Raw genomic sequence first — 25,957 nt, 5'->3', positions numbered from 1 at the left:
GCTGTTGTCTTATTGTAAATCAAAGCAGAATCATACAGTTAAATAATACATTTAACTTTTGGTCCGTGAAATTCATCTCTTATCACATAATGATTCCTAAAGATGAGTAAAATATAAAAATGAACAAATACATAAATATAAAATTATGTGCGATGGTAGCTGTGAGTATAGACACAACACTAGTTCTAAGTCAAACAGTCAAACAACGCCTCTAGACATACTTGAGCAAATCTTGTGTACTTGAATGACAGAGCTGGATATGCAAATAAGGCTGCGCTCAACTTGAGCATGAGGTGTGATGTTCAGAGCTGAATTGTGAACTAATTTGCCTACAGAACTTTCTGTGGCAGAAACCGTGCTTTGATGGAATCTTTTCTTCACAAACCCAAGTAGTGAAATTACATAATTTTCCTACACATCAAAAGGTTACATTTACATATATGAAGTGTGAATGCAAATGTTGTGTTTGATTTTTCAGAGTTTATTAAGTTTCAATTCTTTTGATTCTATCCTTTGCAGCAAACCTGGACATGGCGCCTTTGTACCATTCCACAAACTCCTGATGGCGTGGGAATGACAAAAAAAATACATGTATCATGCCAAGCTGCCCATGTAAAAGAGGACCAACTGAAACAAGAACAGTCACTGTAATGGATCTGATACCTTGTTATAATGAAGTACATTTTTGTATCATATGCATACATGTGTCTTGTGTGTGAATCAATTTAATTGATATTCACAATAAAAAACTTATTTCAATGAACATACCCCAAAAAGCACTGTGTGAAGCCTCGGTACAGTAATGTTAACAGTTGCAGTACAGAGTGTAGGCTAATTGCTGTTCTTTCTCCGAGCAAATTAAAATGCAAGTCTGTCCCCACAACAAGTAGAAAGGTTTTAAGCCCACCAGAAAAATTCAGAATTTCAAGTTCAAGCTGGAGAAAATTGACCTAAGGGGCAAGAACTGTTTGCCTTAAAAACATGTGAACAAAAACATTTTATTCCTTGGTCCAAGTGACACTCAAATATTAGCCAAAAGGGAATTTCACATAACTCTGAGCACATCTTGTCAAACATACAGTAGCACATTACAGTCTGTTTTGCCTTGACACTTAAAAATTTGACTACATGATAATGTAGTCAAATAATGAGCAATTGCACAACATCAACATGCAAATAAATTAATGTGAAAAAGTCCCGTAGCCCCGTATTTCTTGACAAGTGGAGGAAATATGGTAGAGGTGATCCGTTACTGTATACATTCGTGGGAAACTTAAAGATTACACTAAATTGCTTCTGTTTTTCTTTTACAAACATACACACAGCATTATTTACTTTCAGTCAGTTCTAATTCTCTACTCTTTCTGGTAATGTTTGTCTCGGTTACACCTACTGCTGTGGCTCCTGCTGGATATCATGTGTGCATATTTGACATTTTTGAAATAGTCAAATAGAAAAGCAACAGCCAGAGAACGACAGGGTCTTAAGACATCTAACTTACTGTAGACAACAACTGATGAACATGTTGGGTGATATCTTAGACATCTAAAGAGACATAGGCTAACACAACATGGGACAAGAGTGTCAAAGATGTGGGGTGAGCTGCTGTTTATCAGTTTCACTTCAGTCCAACATTCATTTTGGATAAGTTGCAGATGTGTTGCTTCCTTCTCTGTTAAAGTAAGAGTGACACCAGAGAAACCTGGCAAGGGCCAACCCAAGGAAAGCAGCTGGCTCAGTGTTGAAGGCCCGTGCTGATGAACTGACAGATGTGCTGACTGACATTTCAAGATTTCTCTATGTCAAGCCACTGTCCCCACATGCTTTAAAATTTTCACCATCATACCAGCTGCAAAGAAGCCAGTTGTGCCCTGTCTAAATGACTAAATGACCTGTCTAAATCGCCCCGTTGCCCTGACCCCCAATAGTGATGAAGTGTTTTGAAAGGTTAATCAAACCACATATCACGGCCTGCCTCCCTACAACATTGGATCCATACCAGCCTATGCCTACCGCACCAAAGGATGCAATATCCACAACCCTGCACACATGCTCACTCACCTGAAACAGAGAAACACCTACGCCAGGAACCTTTACATTGACTTTAGCTCAGCATTCAATACAATAACTCCCCAGTGACTGATGGAAAACTTCAACTGGACTAAAATCCCTGATAGTCAGCTTTGTGGATGACACCACAGTAGTGGGACTCATCCACGGAAAGGATGAACACAGCTACAGAGAGGAGGTCAAAATGCTAGAGAGCTGGTGCATGGACAACACCCTAGTGCTCAACCTGAACAAAACTAAGGAGAGGACTATTGACTTCTGAATGTCACGTTTGGAACACCCAACCCTCAACATCAGCAGCAGTGTAGTGGAGAGATTGGAGGGCGTCAAGTTTCTTGGAGTACAGATAGTTGATGACCTGTCTTGGCATGTAGACAACAGGACCCAAAAGGAGATCCAGAAGTTAAAAAGGTTCAAACATTATTAACAAAGACTACTGCAGAATAAATAAAGACATTAAGCAATGGAAATCTATTACCAGGGAATAACAAGTTACATCATCTTGATCTCTTCCTGGACAGCTGTGCTCAAGGTGGGAGGAAGACTGCACTGTGCATCCCTTCCTAGCTCAGTAAAGCACCCCACAGTCATTCCCAGGCAGCACCATATCACAAAACTGATGATTGCACAATGCCATGAAAGAGTTAAACACCCGGGCAAAGGCTTTACCATCAATGAAATCTGGGCCAGTGGCTATTGGATCCCAGGTTTAAGTCAAGCAGTTAGATCCTACATTCGTCGCTGTGTAATATGTCGGAGACTAAGAGGACATGTAGTAGGGCAAAAAAATGAGTGATCTCCCCACAGAACGGATAGAATCCTCTCCCCCATTCACTGCGAGATGGATTGTTTTGGCCCTCTCCCGACTAAACAAGGACGAAAAGAGCTGTTGGGTTAATGTATTTACTATTTATTCTATACAAAGTAATTCCACGTAAAAATTAATGGTGTTTTATGTTTTGTATATTATATAACACACTTATAATTTGGTGGGAGTGTAAAAGAGTTAACGGTCATAGAGAGTACACTGAAAATGAAGCAAGGAGTGTGCTTTGCTACATAAATTTCAATATCTTGAGCCCCTCGTCAAAATGGCAACAAGGTATCGTTTGTTGTGTCTTCTGATGTTTTTGTGATAGTTATTGTGTTTATGAATTTGTATATAGCTACATTTATTAATTTGTGTGTAATGTTATGTTCACGGAACAGCTCTTAGAGTGTTGATAGACGGTTACGACGTATTAAAAGAGCTGAAAACTAATGATGCCTCAATACTTGTAAAGCAAAAAAACATCAATTGACCGGGGATCACTACACTAGCACATTTAGTTTAGCAGATAGGCTATAGTGTTTAGATTAGCATGTTAACATTTGCTAGTTTAGTGTGTTAGCCTGTCAACATTTTTGAATAAACTCATTGTCATTTTTTATAGTGTCTCTCGAGGAAGTAACATGGAGCCAACAAAAAAGCTGTATTCATTACGAGACGTTCATCAGCAGTTCATTCAATTGTTAGTTAAATATTTCATTTTAGGCCAAAGTAGTGGTCTGACCAGCTGATTAATAAGTAACAGTAGAGAACCAGAATCTGAGGTTGCGAAACACACACACACACACACACACACACACACACACACACACACACACACACACACACACACACACACACACACACACACACACTGACCTTTCCACCCAACTACTACAAAATGGGCTTCTGATTTGTTCAAGCTTGCAACCTAACCTGAAGAATCTTGGTTTTACAGCAACCCCCCTGGGCTATATCCAGGTTTTTCAGAAAAATGGTTGTAGTAGACATGTCAAAAATTCAAGCTGATCAACTCTTGGTTAAGAAAAAAGGGGTCAACAAAAACTGAGAAATTGTGTAAATTTAACCGAAAGCAGGCCCTTTTTGGCAATGAAGACAACATCTTTCTACTGGAATCAAACTATACAAAGACATAAGATTTATGGAGAAAACAGGCGGCCCAACTTTTGTAGGTTATTTACGAACCCTGTGTGTAAATCTTTCCACACTAAGTCACTGGTGCAGGAAGTACAGCTGTAGTGCTGCCAGAATAATGATAAAAAAGGCAAGTAACAAATAAAGACAGATTGCTTGGTCAGTAGTTCACATGCTATAAGCCAGATTAACTGGAATGAAGTGAAAAGCAAAGCAGCCAGTAGTGGGGGCAAACCTTCTGTCAAATACTTGATTTCAATTGTAGAAAACATTCAAAACAAGTGTAATTTAAATGTAGCTCAACAAGATAATTTCATCCTTGTTGATGAAATCTCTAACTGCTAATTTGTTCTGTACTTTAATTTCAGAACACTGAGACTGAGATTTAATTACGTAATTAAATAACAGCTGGAAAAACTGAGGCGTTTTGACCGGAAGTGTACTTGTGAAATCCAGTAGAAGTTTTAGGCAATATGTTATGATGTAAGAGCAGATGAGTGTCAAAAACTAGTTTTCGTTTTGTGATTAACTGTGGAGTAACCTACAGAGGCATTAGCTAGGTTCAAGAAAGACTGGTGTGACATACATACTTGATTAGTAACTCAAAGTGGGGCACATAATATCTGACACACCTTTACATTTTCAGTGGAATTATTTTTTCCTTACATGTGGTTTCATTTAAGGTTTGTCTTAACAGTGTCTTTACATGACCTGATAAAGTGTTAGAGACAACAAATCTCATAGGAACATCATTTTCATATTTTAATAATTGTCTTTACAACATTTTTTATCACATAGTATGCATGTAGTGGCATGCAGACAGATTTACAGGAAACACATGATGACACACTCTTTTTACTGGGCCAAAGTCTTTCTTTTTTCAGTTTCCTTATTAAATTAGGATTTACTGTCAATACTATTTGACAGTCTGAATACTTTTCTGAATGCAGAGTGTCTACAATATATATGTAATATGTAAGTATACATACTGTATACAGTATATCTGTTAATATCATACAGCAGTCTGTTCTGGAGAACTACAGTGATGGTTAATAATAAGTAATACTTTATACAGCAATTCCCTATGGAATGAGAACTTAAACAGATCACATTTGATACAATATGCATCAACGGTTAAAACTCTAGAAGCTGAGTTGTAACTACTTTCAGTCTAGAGGCACTTTTCATCCGAAACTTGGATGACAAGGTCACACTTGATTACAGCGTCATACAAATGCATATAACTCAGAACAGATTGAAGTGAGTGAAAGGTTCACTTTCATAATGGCACATAAGATAGAACAAGAAATCTTCTGCAATCACCTTTAAAATCATTCAGCTATAGCTATTGTAGAAGCTTTTCAAGATGACATACTTTTCATATATAACTGAGGTCAACACAAGTTTTGTGTTAGTTGCAGGGATAAAAAATCATCAGAATACCCCTCTCTGAGACTTCAGAGTGAGGATCTTTGCAGCCAATTTTTCCGCATCCATCAGATGTGGGAACATTTCCATGACTGTATCCACCTCATGTGGGTTGAAGATGGCTTGCAGTTTCTTCCGGAGCTCCAACCTTTGTGGGTCGAAAGAGGAAGAGGGAGACTGTTGTTGTCCCCAGGCATGGTACTCTTTGTAAGAGCAACAAGAGCTGTGGGAGTGGGAGGAATGGGCCGATGAGGGGAGGCTACAGGAGGTCCTAGCTTGGGGTAGTCCCTGAAAGGGATCTGACCAGTAATGTTGCTGGTAATGGGGCCCTCCACTATACTGGATATGATTGGGGAGGCTGTGTTTGTGTACCACATTTGGTGGGAGCATTTGAGGAGGATAGTTGGGTTGACCCATAGAGTCCAGGTTTTGTTGATGATGTTGGTGAGCTGTTGATGAAACAGAATGGGAACAGCAACCACAGGAATGGCTGTTGTTATTTTTCCCTAAATGCACTGAGCTGTGTCTGGGTCCAGCATGTGCACTTTGCTGCTGGGACCTGAGACTGTGGGAGTTGCTTGGGCAATGCGAATGATCCGAGTACTGGCTATCAAAAGAGCCCAGGCCAGAATCCAGGTATTCGTGAGACATTTTGGCATAGTAATGACTGGGGGCCGAGGGCACCCCAGGCCAATCTTTCTGTCCTCCTGTTCCAGAGCAGACAATATGGTTTGAACTCAAACAGTTTCTAGGATCCTCCCAGTACACCAGTTTATTTTCACTAACGTGACCAGGATGTGAAGAACTTTTCCTCCCTGTGTTAGAGTCTTGTGGTTGGGAACAGGAATTATGAGCATGCCCAGTGTCAGACTGAGGATGTTTGGGTGATGATCTGGCATTTCTCTCTTCTTTTACTGTAGAAATCTGGGCTTTCTCCCTCAGTTCATCAGCCAAGGACAGGTAAGACTGGTTGGCTCTCTCAGGATGGTAAAATTTACATTTGATGCCGTAAGTGCACTTTTTGTCTAGAGAAAAGAAAAAGGGATACATACACAGAGGTTAGGGGTCATCTCAATGGAGAAGAATGTTTTCCCAAAATGTGTGGAAAAGCATCTGTAGTCTAATAATATTTTGTTTCTCTTCCTGATTTGTGTGCTAATAGTATCTTACCATATGGACAGAGCTGTCTCTTTTGCTCTGTTGGCAAAGGTTTTTTCCTAAGGAAGTTGTCCAGACTGGGGCCATGGCGACCCAGAGGATCATCAGGGGGCATAAATCTGGAAAAAAGCAAAACAGAAATAACTCATTTGGTCACTAAAGTAACAAATCAGCTGAACGTTGCCCAATTTCCCAGTTTCCCTGAAGCTGTAATATACCCTCAGAAACCACATTATATCTTATTTGTTGTATGGAATTGTGAAAGAGACAAATTGCTTACTTGTCATTCACAAAGGAATACATAAGGAGCCTCTCCTCGATGCATTTCTTCCACTCTGGTCTTTCGCCTTGGAGGTCACGGTAGGTGTCATTGGACACAATCACTCCATCTGACTCATATGCCAACTTGACAATGAAGCGGTCATCATAGCAAACCACTCGTTTTCCCCCAACGCGACGCGATGGAGTGAAGACCACGATTTTACGTTTTTCAAGCTCCATCAGTATGTGTTGATCTGAAAGTGCAAACATTCATGTCTGGGTCAGATTGCTAAGGAATAAAAGTGTGAAACAAGTACTCATGTTACCATGTAACACTGTAATTAAGAGCATTATGTAACAATAAGGTATAAAGCTTTGTTATTTAATATGGCACATTTATGACAAAGACACCAAAGACAAGGTAACACAGCACCTATACCAGCATCACAGCTATCTCTATCTCAATGTAGGCTACACAACATCTTACTGTTTAACCTGTAAGACTAATCAATGAAAATAGAATACACACATTGTCTAAGCTTATTACCCAAATTATAAATCAACCATTCAAGAGACCAGTCACCAGATTACAAAAAAAGACAGCAATGTTGGTGCCTGAGGGGTTTACTGCTGACAATACACTCAAACACTTAAAACACACTTTTCTTACTAAGTACTTGCTTTTCTTGGGGTGATTTCACTTAACCCTTTGCTGTAGATGATTATCAGAAGAAAACTACACAGTAAACTAGGCGTGTAAGTTTAAAACAACTATATAGCTGTACTTCCTGATGGGGCTTTCCCAGAAATGAATGCAGGCTGATTTTTACTTCCTTGTTCACAGATTGAAAATAGATCTCCACCCAGGCTGCAGAGTTGCTAAATCCTGAGAGCCACAGAGTGATGATGCATCAGTTTCAAAATGTCCACTCCTCATATCATACAGTAGTTGTTGTCGTTGAAATTATGGTAGGCAGGACTGTGGGTCCTCCCTGTTCTATGTGATGGTACAGACATGATAGGAATTGGATGTTCACCCCAAAATGTTGGTGACTCAGCTATCAGAGTCCCTTACTGCATGTTTCTACCATAATAGCACCATACCATCGAGTACTGTCATGCTACTGTATCATACAGTACTCCACAACACATGGAATCTTTTTACATTAAATCATTAATGTCATAATTCTAAGTGTCCCCCCACGCCTTGGGCACAAGTTCAGTTTTGCCTCTGACAGCTCTAAAATATTACCTCACAACTCCTCTTAGCAATACCAGCGACTGTGTTGGAAGACATTTAAGAGGTAGTGCTTTTCATATTTCTGATTAAAAAGGAAGCTGTAGAAGAGAAAGTTCCACTAATTTAAAGGGGTATTTCAACATTTTGGCATATTCGGCCATTGCCATAATCCCTATAGTGTTAGGGGTACTGTATGTTCATTATTTAATTGTCGATGCATGCTGTTTTGAGACCGGCCGGGCAGAGATGCAAGCTGCTCAGCTCATGGTATTTCCGGGCTTTCCCTCAAAATTCATCAAATACACAATCCAACAACTCCAAAACGCTCTCGTGGACAAGTTGGGACCTGAACATTCACCACGCTGTGAGATAATAATGGAACGTTACAAGATGGAGTTATTAGGGAATTCGCATCGGCGTCTTTGCATTTACTCATGCATTTGCCTTGTGATACCTCATGAGTGAGTGATACCACTAGCTACTTCACTAGCTTGGATTATCTTAATTTAGCATAAACACTGAAAACATACACATCTAGTCGGTTAACAAAACCCACCAATAAATAGAGATAGAACGTCGAGATTAAACAATTCAGACATACTTTGTTAATTACTAACATTAAGAAGTGATACTAGGTACATTTTGTTGGCTTTCCTTTTCCAGTCTCTCGTATCTCTAAACTTAGCCAACTTGATGTGGAATTTAGGCCTTACAGATAAGACTGTGGCTGGCATCAACTTTCTCACTCAACTTCCTGAAAATGAACAAGTGTATTTATATAGGATTAATTCTGCTTTGACTGAGAAATGTTTTGTGTCATGTATTATCACCTGTTATGGGGGCATCAGGTCTGGCCTGCTCTTTGCGCCAACTGGGAACAAACACAGTGATGGTATTATGACCTCTGTCCTGGAAAAAATTCACTGCCAGCTGGATGCCCCGGCACGAGAACACTTCCTTGTTGCCATGACTGTAAAAGAAGAGATGAGGGAACATGAATGCAAATCATTTGACTGTAAAAAAAAAAAAAAAAGAAAAAAGAAAAAAGAAAAGAAAAGGAACTGTAGAAGTTCAGTTGATCTGTGTAAACACAGTGCCTTTTGAATGTTATCTTAGACGGAAACCTTCCCTCCAGCTGTTACTGTAATAATGTGTTTGACACTTCATACGTATTGAGAGGCAGAGATTTTGAGGTGTGTGTCTATAATTTGCATATTGTAGCAGTGTCCTTTAAAGAACATGCACAGACAGGGAGGTAAACGCCCTTTCTAAAAGTCAAGTACCCTGTGTTCCAGGGTCAGAGCTGAATGTCAGCATGACGATGATGGTTGCTCAAAGCATGTTAATTAAAGGCAGTTTACTGCTAAAAGCACGAGCTTTGTTGCTGGATGCTATAAATCTTTGTCTACACGTACTGTATAGTTAGCAAAACGTAGCAGCCGAAAAATTTGTGACATTTGATTGATCCCACTGATGGAAAAAAAAAAGAAAAAAAAGAAAGGATTACCTCATGGCAACATTGCTGCCGTCAATAACAATAGGCCTCAGTTCTGTGTCTGTGTTCTTTCGGTCGCCGTGTTGAAGGGAGATTCTAGGTGCAACAGTCCAACTGGGAGGTAGCAGAGGGTCCTTTTGGCCTACGCTCCTCTCATTGTTGTCCGAGCTGGATATGCAGGGTGCATTGCTGGTCCTGCTGCTAACCAGCTCTCCAAGCACAGAATTAGTGTCTGTGCAGAGTCCCAGCTTTCTCAGGGCAGCCTTCACCTCTGCTGAGGAGTAACCCAGTTTCCTGAAGAAGTCGACTCTGAGCTGGAACTCCTCGCTGTCTGGTTCCAGTAGGCCTGAAGCTGAGCTCTGGCTGGGAAGTACCTGATCCATCTTGAAGCATCTGATCGTGATAAATCCTCTTTGGGATTCGTAGATTGACTGAGAAGAAAAGACATGTAATTAGGAATCTATGATGAATTGATACAATTGAACATTTTAACATCACATATTGTGTTTCTGTTTCTATAAGACAATTATTAATTATCATACAACACACTGTCTGATAAACACATGTATTCTGAATGGTATAATGTTTATTATACCACATTTTCCTGTTTATAACTGCACAGTTTCCTCAAACTCAAACCAAATGCTTGTTAAGGTGTTAAATGATCTTCATAAAATAACAGCATATATTTCAGAGCTGGATTAATGTTAGATAACATGAGAGCAGTAAAGAATTGCCAATTAATCAATAAGTTGATCACATAAGCAGACATGTTATAATTGATTCATTGTTTTAATTGACAAGTGGTATAAGCTCACAAGTGATAATTTGATTTTATTAGGACTCTCCCATAATTGGAAGTGAATATTTATAAGTTGTATACTGCTGGATAATAAGATATGGACATTTTTCTGTTATTTTACAGACTAAACAAAAATTATTTCATCAAAAGAGCAACCACAAATTAAAATAGTCATTCATTGCTGCTTTGATTGCCTTCATTTTAGGCATTTTCATACATTACATTTGCCCATACATTCAATACCCTATTAATATGACCACTGCCACTTTCCATGTTATGTAGCCTACATTTTATTTTTCATGATTATTGATATTGTATTTTGTAATTAATAGTAACTGCTCGAACTAAGGCGTCATATTTGATAACAAAATTGGAGAAATAAATAAATAAATAAGTGGCCCACGACACAGGCCTGAGAACATAGGGAACTGTAAGGTCTGACCGGTCCGGCTCCTCAGCCTTCAGCCCCTGGTAGTCAAATAAACAGCTGAACATAAACAGGAAGAAACGCTGCGCTGTTTTAGCCATAGTATGGTCACTATATTACCTGAAGATAAGCGAGACACAAACTTCTATCTAGTTCAGGAAACGCATTCTGTCTGAACACAGCGTAACACCTTTACCTGACACAGGTGACAAGTACATACATGTATCCAATGGGACGTGCCTCGTGCTAACCGGTAGACAGGTAATGTTATAGCCTCATTTCTACCTTTCTGGTCAACAAATGTCACCGCAGAGGTGAACCGACTGCTTACCTTCGCTGTTTGCTCCTCTTGTCTGAAGAAGTCACTTCCAACTCCGGTTTATGTCGAAGTACAGTAACTTTGACACAGTTCCGACTTAGTAGCGCCTCCCTCTTGGACAAAAAATGATGTCGTCTCCTCCAGAGAGAGGCATGTAGCGCCATGAAAAATTTGCATATATCACAGATTAGATAAGACGTTCATTTTCCTGTGGCTATATTACTCAGTCACATTGTCTAACACGAGTTGTTTTCCTTTGTTGTTTTCTGTCTTTGTTGTACACATTGTTTGTTGTTGCTGCTGTCCCTCCAAGGCTTTTTGCAAAATTTAGTTGCAATAGTAGACATTCATTTTTTCAGGTTAAACCAATGGCCGCACAGTATTATTACTGTAGCACCTAACAATACAATCTTGTTAAACCAGTTTATTTAAACAGCACGTTTACAAGCACTGGTTAGATAATGAAAATAAATGATTAATTGAGGAAAAAAAGGTGCAGTGTAATGTTGGCTGTCAGGATTACATTAGGGTAAAATAAAAGTCACTAAACTAAAGAAATTTCACACAAAAACACATTGATATTTCTTGATAAAGTTTCTTCTTAGTTGTTTTAATTTTTTTAAACAAAAAAAATGTTGTGATGATCAAAAAAGACTATTCTTGTGATGGGCCCTTTAGTAATTTGAGACAACATAAAACTGATGAGGATTTTAAAGCAAAGCTGAAAATTTAGAATGAAAGATTGTCACTGACATCTTATCTCTATATAAACATGGTTGGATTTCCTGGTATATAATCAAAATCTTTGTCAATGGTCTAAGAATATGTGGGACAAGTCTCCCTCTGGTGGTGTGGGGGTGAAATAACAAAGGTTCCACAGAATAAAAACAAATGCTAAGGAAAATTTGTGGAAAATAAACTATTCTTTACTTTTAGTCCTTGTCTGCTTTTTGAATTGTAGAAAACATATTTAAAAACCTCTTTTATTATTATTGAGTACCCAATCAACTTCCTGCATGGTACAATTTTGAGGTACTGGGACTATTTTAACATTATCATGGTTTGTCTCTGGTTTCCTGTTTGTCCTGTCTTATTGTGAAATTCCCTGTGTCTGGTCTTCCTGTTCCTGTCCTATTGTGATTAGGTGTCTCACCTGTGTTGATTACCTCACCTGTGTCTCGTTTCTCCCTCATGTATTTAACCTCAGTGTTTTCCCATTGTCCTTTGCTCCTGAGTGTTTCCTGTGTGTTCTTGCCTTTGTGTTCTCTGTAAGTCTAATCTTGTTTTCTTTTTTTGTTCCATCACATCTGTTTCACAAGGACCCTTTTGAGAATCCCCGGACATTATCATTTATTGCATGTTTGATCCAACTACATTAATGCAGAGCCGATATTATTACTTTATTTTACTTAACAACTTTAACCATAAGGTACTTCCATCCATCCATCCACCCCTCCCTTCCTGTCAGTAAATGACTTTCTGTTGTACAAATTAAATACATACAGTAGTTGTTTACGTGGAACCCATACATGTATATCATATGAAAGACCCGATGCTGACAACACCCCAATATGGTTTATGCAAGATAAAACTGTATATTGTGAAATTACATACAGTACAACTCATGTTTTTATCATATTCTTGGAGGTGAATATATACTGTAATCTTTCTTTACCTCTACTTCATAGTGTATTGCTTACATGGAACAGGCCATGTGCTAGACTACGGCCACTAGATGTCACCCTTGCTTCATGTTATCGTGTTGTAAAGGCTCTGCTCTCCCTGTGAAGATTGTGGAAAATGTTGGTCTGCAGGTGGCTGTGGCTTTACTAGGCTGGTGGTTAAGATGTGGAGGTCTGTGTAGTATGTGTGTGTGTGTGTGTGTGTGTGTGCACTTTTGTAAACAACCCTTTGTGTACAGGGTTAATGGCACGGTCGAGTTGGGATCACAATGCGTGGAGCTGGTTAATGGCATATACAGAGTTGAGTTCCGGAGAGCGGAGAAAGTAATCAGGCCCCGTTGCCAGGCGGTTGCCTCCTCTGAGGGGCCACACCACTGGTCCCAGGTGTCTGCAAGGCCTGATATTACTGCAGGGCAATGAGCTGCAGCCAGCGACGATGGGTTGGGGTGTACACACACACATGCAAACTCACACATTCAAACTCAGATTCAAAGACAGAAAGACACAGAAAGCATTTAAAATGCTTTACTGTAAATAATCACTCAGCATGGAGGACATTTGATTTCAATCTTAGAAAGCGCCCTTTAGTAGGCAATAGTCTATGGTTGAGTGTATTGTTTTGTAATTTATGGATGGGTTCTGTATACTGGAAAGCAGTAGGCTATTGGCATCCAGGCAGCCATTGTTCAGTAATGCAAATCTTGAACCTCACTGAGAACCCAAGTGTTCAAGATTGGATGAGATTAGTGCAGATTGGGGTATTGTGGACATCAAACGCTTATTTCCTCAACACCTTGAGGGAGGCATTGCCCTGCTCAAAGGCATATCTTTTTCCTCCAGGCAGGTGTAGTTTGGCAAGGCTTGTTAAACCTGAGACAGTTGATCAAATATTCAGCCAGGCTCATTGTGCTGCTGAGAGCTTTTGGATGTGGTTGGGATAGTGCCGTGCTGATAAAACCTGCTTTGTAGTGCCTCAGTCCCGGCCTCTTTTTGCTATTCCTTTCATTGACTGCCCGGGTCGGCCGTCTGTCAGAAAAATTAATTTTTGTATGATTTCTTTAAAAAGAACCAAAGTAAAGAAAAGGCAGCCTTTAACTGGAGTAATCCATCTTGCGCCAATGGTGTCAGAGTGATTCACGATTTCTAATTTAGCCATGGTTTGAATCTAAAGTAAATCAGGCAGGACTGCTCCACCCTTTGTGCAGCCAGACGACAAACCCTCAGTGACAAGAGCTTTCAAATGAACATATCCCCCACATTCATCTTGTTCATTTATTACTTCAGACACCCTGCTGCATGTCCTACATAGATCAGCAAGCAAAGACCTCCTGACTGCGTGTGATGAAGAGAAGGTAAGGTGTTAAAACTGCCAAGGTGGCCACATCGTTGATAGAAGATTGGACAAAAGAGAAGTAGAATGGAGTGCACCCAGGTTTTGAGTCTGTGTTTAATTAGATTTACTTTGATTAGTGACAACTGAATTCCCTGAGCAGGATGTGAGCACAGAATTACAATTCGGTGACTCCAGTCTAGTGATTGTGGATATGTGCATGCTGATGTATGCACGGGAAGCATTTATATTTGTATAGACATCATGTACACTCATTTGTTTTGGTTTGTCTTAATTAGAGGAGTATGTCAACCTTATTGACCAGCAGTTAATTAACAGTTTGTATTTCTTGCCACCTTAGAATGTTATTTACTCTGTGGTACAGATGCAGTAATCCTGTACTGGCATGTTGCCAAACAAAGAGAATATTGCAGTGGTAACTAAGTATAATAGGTGAAAGTATAAACAATATTCTTTACTTAATACTAACATTTAAATGTGCATTTGAAAGGTATCGTGACAAATCCACACCAAAGTATCCCCTGTCCCTGTATTTCCTGTCAGATCTGTGGAGCATTTCAGCAGCTTTTAAGTCACTGTTTTGGTTTTACAGCCTGAAACTTGACTGGTTTTGTTTGGTCTCTGCTCTTATCAACATCATTTTCAAAACACAGCAGGCAGCTTTTCCATCAAAAGACCCCTAAGTAATCCGCTGCATGCTACCTGCCAGCACCAAATGGCAGACAGTCAAAGTTAGTGACTATAGCTGCTGACCAAAGCTCCACAGTGCTCATTTAAAGACATAGTTCAACATGTTGGCAAATTGGCCCATTGCCATAATCCCTATAGTTTAAAGGCGGAGCAGAGCCGTGAGCTGCTCAGAGCTACACTATGGAGGCTCATGGAATTTCTTGGTTTCCCTCATCAAACTCATCAAATACACAATCCAACAACTCCAAAACGCTCTTGTGGACAAGTTGTGACCTGCACATTCACCACGCTATGAGATAATAATGGAACGTTATGAGATGGGGTTGTTTTCGAGGTAAATTCATGCAAAACCGCTGATGTGCGTTCCTGTCGAGGGCAGTTTTTCGGCAAGCAGTCTCTGCATTTGCCTCAAAAACAACTAGCTTGCACTGACAATTAAAGGTAATGAATCTACTCCTAAAACTATAGGGATTATGGCAATGGGCCAATTTGCCAAAATGTTGAACCATCCCTTTAAAGCCAGGCATTTTCCCTAAGGAATTGGTGGAAACCAAAGCAGAGCTAATAGGAAGAAACACTAGACTTATATTCTTTAGGTGGCCAGGACCATGACTTGAAGTGAATGATAGTTTCCCATACCAACTTAAAATGTCATTATGTCAATGTTACAAAAATAAGTTGGAAGGAAAGAAAGAAAGAAAGAATTTGAATTTGTGGTATCTGAAATGCTGATAAAAAATATGGATACATTTGCTTCTATTGTTGAAATAAATGTGGTTGAGCCAGCAATAGATCATTTAAAGATCATTGTGTATATGGGCACTGGATCCCTCTGCAGCTCCAGCCCTAGCAGGTGTAAGCTCAGCATGAAGCCCCGGTCTCATCCAAGAGCACCAACAATGCACTGATTAATTGTTCCTGTCATACCAGGTCATTTAGGCTACCTGTTATTCTGCATATTACTCATATCTGACCAAACAAAAGGTACACACTCAGAGCAACACACCGGGACGATCAGGTACACAAAAGTGCGTATAGCTACACACATAGGCCCATGCAGTCACAAAGAGACACAAACAAAATACTACCTCCAATGCCCAGCCTCATATGTGATAGCAACTCATGCTCATGCAGTAAGGCAACGCTCCAAGGTATTCATTACTATTGATGTCAGAATCCACAACAAGAAGTGATGGCTGAACCTCCTGCACTCTGTACTGTTTAAAGCCAAACTCCTCTCCCACAGCTGTTGCTCTCTGTCTTCACTTAGGAGAAGAGACTGTGATGATTAATGCAATCTCTGTTGGGATCTCAGGGAAAGAACCTGGAGTCTCTGCTGAAGCGCTTCGCTCATATTGTGGGTGATTCAGTCACACAATATCTACGCTGTGGCGCAACGCTGTTACTGTATCAAAATTGAAAATCACAATGGTCCTGAATTCTGCCATGTGTGCCTCTGGGTTGCTTGAAAAAAGATTAAGCAGATGTCTGTTTGTGCTGAGAATTGGAATGAGCTGCTGTCTTTTGGTTTCGCCAGCCAATTCAAATTTCTCAACTTGAACTAGTCTCTGTCAATTAAAGGTTATGGCATGTAGAAGCTTAGCATATAAAATCACAAGTCAATGAGATTGGTTTACCATTGTGTAAAATTCTGCTTTATGGCAAACTAAATAAAGGAGTCCATAGGAGTGATATTACAGAGGATTTTTCTTTCTGCTGGATCCAGAAGGTAACATAGTTTCATAGTGTGACAGCTACTCTCTGTTCTCACATTCAGTGGTTGATTACTTTGATGTCTGTTCCCCCCCAGGGCTCCTGTTCTTTGCTGACAGTGCTCAGTATTGTGGTTTACCTTGTCTACAGATAACACAAACTTGATTTGGCTCGGTGGTGGTACTGAACGCTTGAGATACTGCTCATCAGCGATTCCTTCACTCTTCTCAATGTTTGTCTCATGACAGCCTGCAGGGTTTGGTGAGGGACGCTTTTGTAACTTTTCTGTTAATTAAATGATTCTAATCACTTCTCATTTCTTCTACTGTCATGATATACAGCAGAATGCATGCTTGTTTGTGGATTTTCTTTCATGTACCGGATAAGTTATTCATACCAAAGTAAAGGTCTTCTGCCACTGATATGGGAATGGTCAAAACTGAAGAGGCAGAGGGTGAGCGATTGTAACTCTCACTCCCTAGTATTGATCAAAAACACTGCATCCTACATTTCCCAGATTGCAACAGACAGCATCAATACATTTAATCCACCTTGCCTGGTAAATTCCCCTGCCTTCCAACTTCTAACCATCCACAAGTCTGAAATGCTAACCCAAGATAACCCTGAAGATGCATAAGCACAATAATCCAAAATGTATGCAATTAATGTTGTGAATATCAACCATACATTACATTTTCTTAATTTACTACTACTCAATACTGACATAACCTAATAGCATGTTCTGCCCTCTAGTGGCCAAACAGACAACATGCAATTAAAGACAAGACTTTAGTAGCTGGAGAACTTACAATTCTGCAGATATTTCCAAATGCAGTCGGCGGAATAGTTTAATCAAAAATCTCAGTAATATTAGTATTTTTACATGCCTAATCATCTGTTTTTGTATGTGTTTTATGTATTATTTATTTATTTTGTGTTACGTTACGTATACGTATATTTTGTTGTATGTGGACCCCAGAAGAGTAGCAACTGCATTATCAGCAGCTCATGGGGGTCTGACTAAAGGAATTATGGAATAAAGGAATAAGAATAATGTTATGGCTATTGCAGTACAGAGATCTCAAAACAAATGGGCCCTTGTGGGAGGTTTTGGTCAGCATTAGACAGCACTTTACAGCCATCATCAAAACATGAAAGGAGGGAATATCTTTCAGAGGAGTGATGGTCATCCCACAGTTGGAGAATTAAAGCACTTTTGTTGTAGTTTTTCTCTTCATTCTTCTGCACGTCCACATGTGACAACCTCAAATAAAGGCCAGAATTATAAATGCGATAATTATATATATTCTGTCCCAGACTTGTTAAATATGCTCCCTCCTTCACTTTCAGTTGTGACTCTACATTTTGATAACTACTGCAAACACTGATGTGGTAAAAAAAAAACAAAAAAACTCAAGTGTGCTTGAGAGGTATTGGAGAAAGAAATAACAGCCATCAGTTTTAGTTGGAGGGTGATTTTTCTTTTTTCCCTCTTCGTCTGTGCCAGTTTATACCCACGGGGTCATGGTGGGGTGTTGACAGCTCTTGTGCTCCATTCTGTACGTGTGGGCATTAGTTTGCTGTCAGCAGCGCTACCATGGGGCGACTGTTGCCATTAGCCGTTAGATTTCTGATTCACACCCAATGGGAGTGGGCTCTCAGGAGCCAAGCTGCCAACTGGTCGAGATAATGTACAGTAGGGCCTTGTTCCTCCTCTTGCTCCTTTCTGCCTGGGCTGAATCTGCATCTCTGATTTCCCTCTGGCCTTTGTGTATTAGAAGAAACTAGACCAGCAGCGAAAGGTGATTTTCATAATCAAATAATATGCTAATTGCTCTCTTGATTAATTGATTAGTCATTTCATCTATAAAATATCCAATATACATAATGTAAAACATCTTTTTAGTGAATTACCCTAATGAAATTATCAAATCACCTACCATTGTAAGCCAATAATTTATTATTGTTGCTGTTTTTAGTGTTGTGTAGAATAGCTATTAGGCATTATAGAGTTTTTTTTAATTATCTTTAAAAAAGAAAAGAAAAACTCTTTTTCATTTTTGTTTTCTGCTTAACATTTTTTTTGTTTCCCTCCTTGTCTCTTTTATGATGTCAGCCATATTATTGATTAATGCCTGTGTTTAAAGCCACAAAAGACATAATGTCCAACATTAATTTCAACCGTTTGGCAAAATTGCACTCTGACTACAATGATTTAGAACATCTTTTGCAGTGCCACGACACTGCTCTAGACGTTTGGGCTGCAAAGGCACCGTACCTAAATAGTTATTATTATCAGAAATATCACATCTAATATTTATTACAATACAGTGACTTCCAGCTGCTTCAGCACTGGTTCTCATGATTTCCTTCCTTTCAGATTTTCTTCTGTGATTTCCACAGATCCATAAAATAAAGGACATACTGACATTGAAGAAGGTAAGGTGAGGTACAAGTCAGGCTTCCTGGATGGATGGATGGGCTGATGGCTTGGTGGAAATCTATAGAAAAAGCTTGATGTAATGAATTTGATCATATAGATTATGGTGAATCTGGAAGTTGTAGTGTTCAATGAGGAAGAATGATCCCTCTTGTAATGATTAATGAAGTTCTTTGGATATGACAGCTGACTCTGTAATAGCTCCATTAGGAACGCCCCCAAAAGACTGATACAGTACCTTACCCACCCTGTGGACCACTATCATGCTTTTTACAATGTGTGCTTTGGGGGCCATACTGTGTGATTTTGATGAGCTTTAAATCACTTACATTTCCACTGAGGGAAATGCTTAATCCACTAACAGAGAATGAGTTTTCTTTTTTTTCTCCACCAAGTTATTTTCCAACAGTTTATAGAGCTTTTAACCCCACACCCAGGCTTTGTTTTTCTCTCCTCAGCGATGTGTAAAAATGTAATTCTTCCTTATCATGACCCAAACATGCAGCCATTCATCCAGCGGCTGCCAGTTTTTATTTGCTCGGCTTCAGTTCACTTGTCAGCCTCATGCCATGAATACCTGGAATGGCATTTTGAGTGGTTAAACACAGGTAGTAATTCACAGTTTTTTTTCCCTAATGAAAATTATAACCACACCATACTGTGCACATTACGTTGTTTTGTAGCTCCAGGGCTTAATGGGGTGATCATTTCTTGTCATTTCGTTGCCAAGAACTTTAATAGAATTTCTGGATAATTGCAAAATGCTAATGGAAATCAGAGCTTTTGGAATGTAAAATTGCAGAAAACAAATAATATAAATGGGGGTTGAATCACGAATAGTAATAATATATACCAGGAATACAAAGAGAATTGCACATTAGTATGTTTCTGCACAAGAGGAATTTATGGCCCAGGAGACAGAGGGGGAGTAAATCACATGCACATCAAGATAATAGCAAGAAAACATAAAAAAAAAAGATTTGAAGTGATGATATGATGCTCAGTAAAGCAGAGTCAACAAGCATCCATGTAGGCGGTCCAGATTTGCCAGCCATAAGCAGTCTCAATCTTGTGTACAGAGGGACTTTGAGGGGGAAATAGGGAATGTTTCAATTACAGTATACATGGAAAGGGCATCTCTGCAGCAGGATTGATATGTCATTATAACAATGTCCAATTAAAAAGGGAGAATGCTTCCATTATTCTTTTATTAGAATACCCGTGCCTGAAACTGCATCGAAAGACATGCACCTCCCGGTTAAAGGTGAGAGTCCGTCAGGCGTGAAATGAGTACAGCACACATAAAATAATTCATATTTCCCCATGGGCAACATAATTTAGTTTTGCAATTATACTGAGTGTGTATTACTGTGTATGTGTGTGTGTGTGTGTGTGTGTTTGTCTTTTAATGGCAATGAAACATGCAAAATAGTATTTTTTATGATTGGGTCTATCTTTATTACACAAGTTATCTTTTATTGCTGTTTCTAAATATCAATGGGGACCTGGTCAGTTAAGCTTTAAGACTCAGACAAGTGAGCTCAAGTGTTAATTGTTGGGATAAATAGTCACTCTACAATAACGTCCATTTTTTTCTGGTCACATTTCAGCCCCACAGGCAGAATTTAAGAGCTAATTTTCTTTTCTTTAAGAAAAAAAAAAGGACCTTCTTCTTCCTGGTTTGATTTTGCGCATTGCTTCCATGGAGGTCATGAATGGCATTCTCCTGTTTCACAAATAGTCGTTTGCAAGTTGCAGAAAAATTGTGCAGTTATGCATGTTTCATATTAACAAAAGTAAAAGTTAAATGTTGCAAATCACAGCTTGCATGTTGAAAATTTGGCTATGGCCATGGAATAACAATGTTAACTTAAAGAATATTAGTTTGGGACAATGTGATGCATGTTTCCAGTGCCAAGTTGCACAGTAAATGCTGCTTATTCCAGCTGCTGTTAGCCTCCCTGTCTGGGAATCATCTTTGGTTTTCAGAAGAAATGCATCCATAGATCAGCACATCTCTTTTGAGCCTGTTTCTTATGAAACTTGCATGTACTGTGTGGTTTCATGTCATATTCTTCCCCATGTGAAATTGAAAAATAACTCTGAGTTAACTTCCACGATATTTCCCAGTCTTTGTCATAGCTGCATTTCATTTTCTTTGTGGTATATTCTCTATTCAACTGAAATCTGCCTAGCTTGTGACTTGCTGGTGACTCGCGGTTTCCCCTGTTGAGCGAAGTGCAAGCAGCAAAGATGTAAGAGACCTTTCTGCTTTTTTCATGCAATAATATTTCTTCTTGCCATTGGATAAAAGCCATATTTTTCAAAAGCAGCGGCCCGTATATAGCACATTGTCTTAATATGTGGGACCTTGTACATGGGATGCAAATACTGTGAATTCCTGCATAAAGCTGGACACCTGGTCACCACATTCACAGCTGCACATCTGTTTGGATTCCTTTGATGCTCAGAGGTTCAAACAACACACAACTCATTTCACTAGAAAAATACAATCCAACAATCTGACATTTATTAACTTGCCGAGGAACATTTTTACTAGCTAACTAACAGTTGCTATAATATTATCTGGTGACCATGCTTTCTGCTGTCTTTTTATTTCTATTTTTTTGTGGCAGTCTCCTGGCTTCACCTGTCCTGCTACACACAGTTTTTATTTTAAGATTTAGGTTAACTTCATAGGGCTAAAGCCAATGTTACATACTAATTATGACAGTTACATTGCATCCCAAACTGACTAACGTTTAATGAACAGGTGAGGGCCAACATATGAGTAAGTGCAGAGACCATTCAACCATTCCTGCATGTTTTGTGCTCAGGGCGTGAGATAAAGACATGCCAGGCCTTCTCCATTATTTCAGGCCAAGCCACTGAAACAGACTCTTTGCTGTGGGCTGTATATATTTGTTTCAAAGCTTTCTTTGTGTTTGACACACACCAAGCAGTGCCACCCCACCTGGGAGTCTCTCCAGCATGCAGTGTGCCATATTGATGGACATGAGTCTTCATCTCTGGAGTTTTTGAGAACAGGTTGTATGGTCCACACTTAGGGTAAGTCTTTTTTTTTTTTTTTAATATATGTTTTTTGGTTGTTATATAATGTGCTTTTCTTAGTCTTAGTTTTTTCTCATTCAAATTTTAATTCTCATCAAATACAAACATAAAGGTTCCACTTGGCATTCTGAGTTAAATGATAAAACTGAGCACTTGCGTCAAAAAAATCAAACGCCTGTTCTGTTACAAAGTTTCCCAGCAGTGGGGTTAAGGGTGGGTATTCTTTCTAAGCCTGTAGATTTTTGAGTGTTATTATAATTGTGGCGACTGTGGCTCTGAACGCACAGAGCAAGTTGTACACTAATCTGAAGGTTTGATTCCTGGCTTCTCCAGTCTGCATGTTCCCTTGTTTTCCATAAGAAAAACAGTAAGTGTACAGTAAGTGAACTGGTGAATGTGATACAGTAACGCTCTTTGGGTGGTCGACGTAGGCAGAAAAGTGCAGTCAATTGACTGCTATAATAATAAAATAAAGGAGGAGATCATTAATGAATCATTAAAAAAATACTCATCACTCGCAGCCCATATTTTACAATTAACAAACAATATTTCATCTACAAAATCGATCTGATGCACACTGTAGTAACTGTAGGAAAACGGACAATACATGGCAACTGTAGCACTCGCTCCTTCTTTCAGAGCTGCAGATTTGAATGCTGCTGAATTTCTGCAACTGGATGATATTAACAAAGACTGGTGTGTTGTACCTCAATGGCACCATGTGGCCTTGTTGACTAATAGTCGAAGGCTCTTTTTCTATTCAGGAAAGGGTCATTAGTTGACATGAAAATGAACTTTGCTTGAGTATGCTGTATAACTGGCATGGCATGAAAGGAGCACTTATGCAAAGAGAAGTGGCCTTTACCATGACCCAGTTTGAACTTTGCGGGAGGCGAAAAAGCTTCATTGCCTCTCTTCTTCTTGAATACCGTGGAAATGATGGAATACATTAATGCCAATGGAGCACTATGATCCAACACATAAATCAATTGCAATGAATATGGGTCCGACAAATCTGCAAGAGATGAGTATAGCCTTCTGTTGGTTCCCCTGTGACAAGACTGGGGAAGAGCTCAAGTGCTTAACATTACAGTAAAAAAAGACATAGGCTGATTGAATCTGTGCACTCCCACTCCAGCAGCTATACCTCCCCCAGCTACTACACTGGACCTAATTATCCCATGTGAGCGGCAGCCTGGGGATAAGCCGCATCTGAATACTCCAAACTGTCTGTTAAAACTCACAATTTAAACCCGCCTAACACTGCTTATCAGCATTTTCTCCTGCTTCAAGCTCCCCTTCCCATTTCTGAAGAGCATAATTGTCTTGATATGCTCATCACGTACGGCATGAAATGTTGATTCCACCTTAATTATTTTCTCCAGGGGTCATTGCTGTGACTTCTGCAAAGTAAATAAAGCAGCACTGCATCCACACAGGTGAGCCTCGCTGTCTTAACTACCCGCCGTGCTATTTTTAAGTCAAGCTCAAATGAATGCCTCGTTCGGCGGTAATTAAACAAGCCACCATGACACATTTCAACAATTAACTTTTAATCACTTGGATCTCTTTAAATCAAAATCTCATGGTTGACGTTTATAACTCAGTCCTCCCTGTGACTGAGGCGAAGGGTCAGTCTCATCAAATGAAATCTGCAATAAATCATGTGAGGTAATTGAGAGAGGCCATTCTCATCCAGTGACCAAACATGTCGCCTGAGCACTGCCGGGAAGTCAGGTGTATATCGCCATATGAAAGTCACTCTGAAGTGTTGTTTCGCTTCTAAGGTTATCTTCATTATCTCCATGTGAAATACCACTTAAGTTTCCCTGTGAAACTTTTCAAGTAATTCCCTCCCTAATACAAGGACCATTGTTCAGGATTTTATCAAACAAAACCAGGTGATTCCCAGAAAATCTCTCATCTCCTATTTCAGGCTTACATCTATTGCACTTGTCCAACTGAATCCCTGTTAACAAAATTGGCAGTGTCGTGATGTCTTAAGTGAATGATGAAAGCGCAGAGAAACCATAGTTCATATTGACGTTCCCATCTGCATATGGGTTCTTCATCCCTTTCACTTCTGAACAAATTCAACTTGAAGTCAAACTCAACACATTTTTCTGTGCTGAAACCCAATTACACTTCATTTAGTTGAGACAGCCCAGCACACTACTCCACATTTCAAAGAAAATGTCTGCTGGCTGTGTCATAACTTAAGCATTTTAGCAAATTTGAGATGATTCATTTCTCTCTGTTTTGACTTCCATGAGCAACGACAGATAAATACAATGACATTAACTGCATTTCTCTAGTAGCTGCAGTAGTTCAGGATGAAATACTTGCTCAATTTCAATAGCAAACATAGTGATCTGTTAAAATTTGTCTAGAGACATATACTAACAGACTGCCCCATTTTTTGTACTGCACAGTAAAATGAAGTAAAGTAAATTCTGGATAAATGAAGAATCTACTATGATTTCCATCTATCGGGTTAGAGACAGACGGGATGCATTAGAAGGGTTAGGGGGTTAGAGTTAGGTGAGTTAGGGGGGTTGGAGGGAACAGGGTCAGTGGTTGGGCTGCTTGTATTAGTTCAAAAGAAATCAATGCCATATAAATGTATTTTCTGTGATTCTTGACACAGGAAAGGTCTCCTGCCTCCTGTAAACACCATGATGTATTCACTAAGTGTGTTTTGGTTGCACATTCAGTCATATTTTACCTCCGTCAATACACCAACTTCTCCACCTCAGCCAAGTGTTTTTAATGATGAGATATTTTAGATGCCAAAATCAAAATTGCAAATAGAATAGAAATAGATAAAAATAGTCAAGGGATCCCACATACTGACGTACAGTATAGAGCGATGAGAATGAATCATCACAACTTGGGCGCTGCCTGTTAAAATAGATCAAAGAGCTAAAACCTCCACAGAACCAATTGATAATTACTTGAATTTCATCTGATCAGATGTTTACTGTATATAAAACATATTAGATAGCCCTTTAAGAAAAAGTGGTTTGTGCATGTGTATTTGTGTGTGTGTGTGTGTGTGTGTGTGTGTGTGTGTGTGTGTGGGTGTGGGTGTGTGTGCGCACGTGCATAAAAGGTACTTAAAATTATAATTTGAGAACAATTTGCCACTCTGTATATTATACAATAATACAATCTTTTCTTTGTGGATAACACATAACATAAAAACCTGTACTTAATACATAACATTAAACTATGATTGGCCAGTATCATCAACTACTAATAATAGACATTTACTTGCATGAGTGTAATTTTGAATGCAGGACTTTTAGTTGGAATGTAGTTTCACTTTCACAGTGCTGCTACATGTAAGTCAACAATCTGCCCTTCTTACAGTTCTGCACTACTGTAGAGACACAGTGTTTCATATATCCAAAGCAAAGAGAAAAAGCACAGCGGGGAGCACTGATCACCAGCTACAACATTTTTTTAATGACTTCATCGGCTGTACAGTGTCTATAAAGGAGAGGGAGAAAACACCGAAGAGAAATATGAAACAAGGACACCAACCCCACCTGCTGACTGGTGCTACTTCCCAAGTGAGGAGCAAGTGCAGGGGGGCAAATATGGCTCCAAGACAGAGGGTCTGTCACAGTGTAGCCAATGCCAGGCTGATTTCACGGTTCATGTCCCCCCCAAGAGAGGAGAGAGATGTGCTATTGCTGCCTGTGAGTATATCCTCCACCAACAGGGGTCACTCTGTGTTTAGGAAAAAACATGAGAGAAACAGAAAGAAGAGAGAGAAAAGGGTAATCAGGATGCAGCGTGAATGAAGGTGAGTTTGGAGGGAAAATTACACTGGTGAGAGTG

At 39.4% G+C, this 25,957-nt stretch overlaps 1 protein-coding gene across 1 annotated transcript; it reads right to left on the bottom strand.

Moving 5' to 3' along the window:
• Nucleotides 1-4,781: 4,781 nt before the first annotated feature.
• zc3h12aa (zinc finger CCCH-type containing 12Aa) lies at nucleotides 4,782-10,042 on the bottom strand. Its single transcript, XM_083989250.1, has 5 exons — nucleotides 9,628-10,042; nucleotides 8,951-9,090; nucleotides 6,900-7,134; nucleotides 6,632-6,738; nucleotides 4,782-6,486 (listed from the first exon to the last, which is right to left on the bottom strand). Exons 1-5 carry the CDS (start codon nucleotides 9,996-9,998, stop codon nucleotides 5,468-5,470), a joined length of 1,872 nt encoding a protein of 623 aa, XP_083845376.1. The 5' UTR covers nucleotides 9,999-10,042; the 3' UTR covers nucleotides 4,782-5,467.
• Nucleotides 10,043-25,957: the final 15,915 nt, after the last annotated feature.

The sequence above is a fragment of the Trachurus trachurus genome, assembly GCF_905171665.1.
Source record: "Trachurus trachurus genome assembly, chromosome: 16".
Taxonomy (NCBI): domain Eukaryota; kingdom Metazoa; phylum Chordata; class Actinopteri; order Carangiformes; family Carangidae; genus Trachurus; species Trachurus trachurus.
Note: the sequence above shows the minus strand (reverse complement) of the source record. Positions and strands in the feature narration are given on the sequence as shown.

Excerpts from the sequence above, each read along its gene's own strand:
- zc3h12aa (XM_083989250.1), bottom strand. The coding sequence starts at position 9,998 with ATGGATCAGGTACTTCCCAGCCAGAGCTCAGCTTCAGGCCTACTGGAA. Across the intron at positions 9,091-9,627 it reads GGCAGCAATGTTGCCATGAG|TCATGGCAACAAGGAAGTGT; the intron begins GTAATCCTTTCT and ends CTTCTTTTACAG. Across the intron at positions 6,487-6,631 it reads GAGACAGCTCTGTCCATATG|ACAAAAAGTGCACTTACGGC; the intron begins GTAAGATACTAT and ends TCTTTTCTCTAG.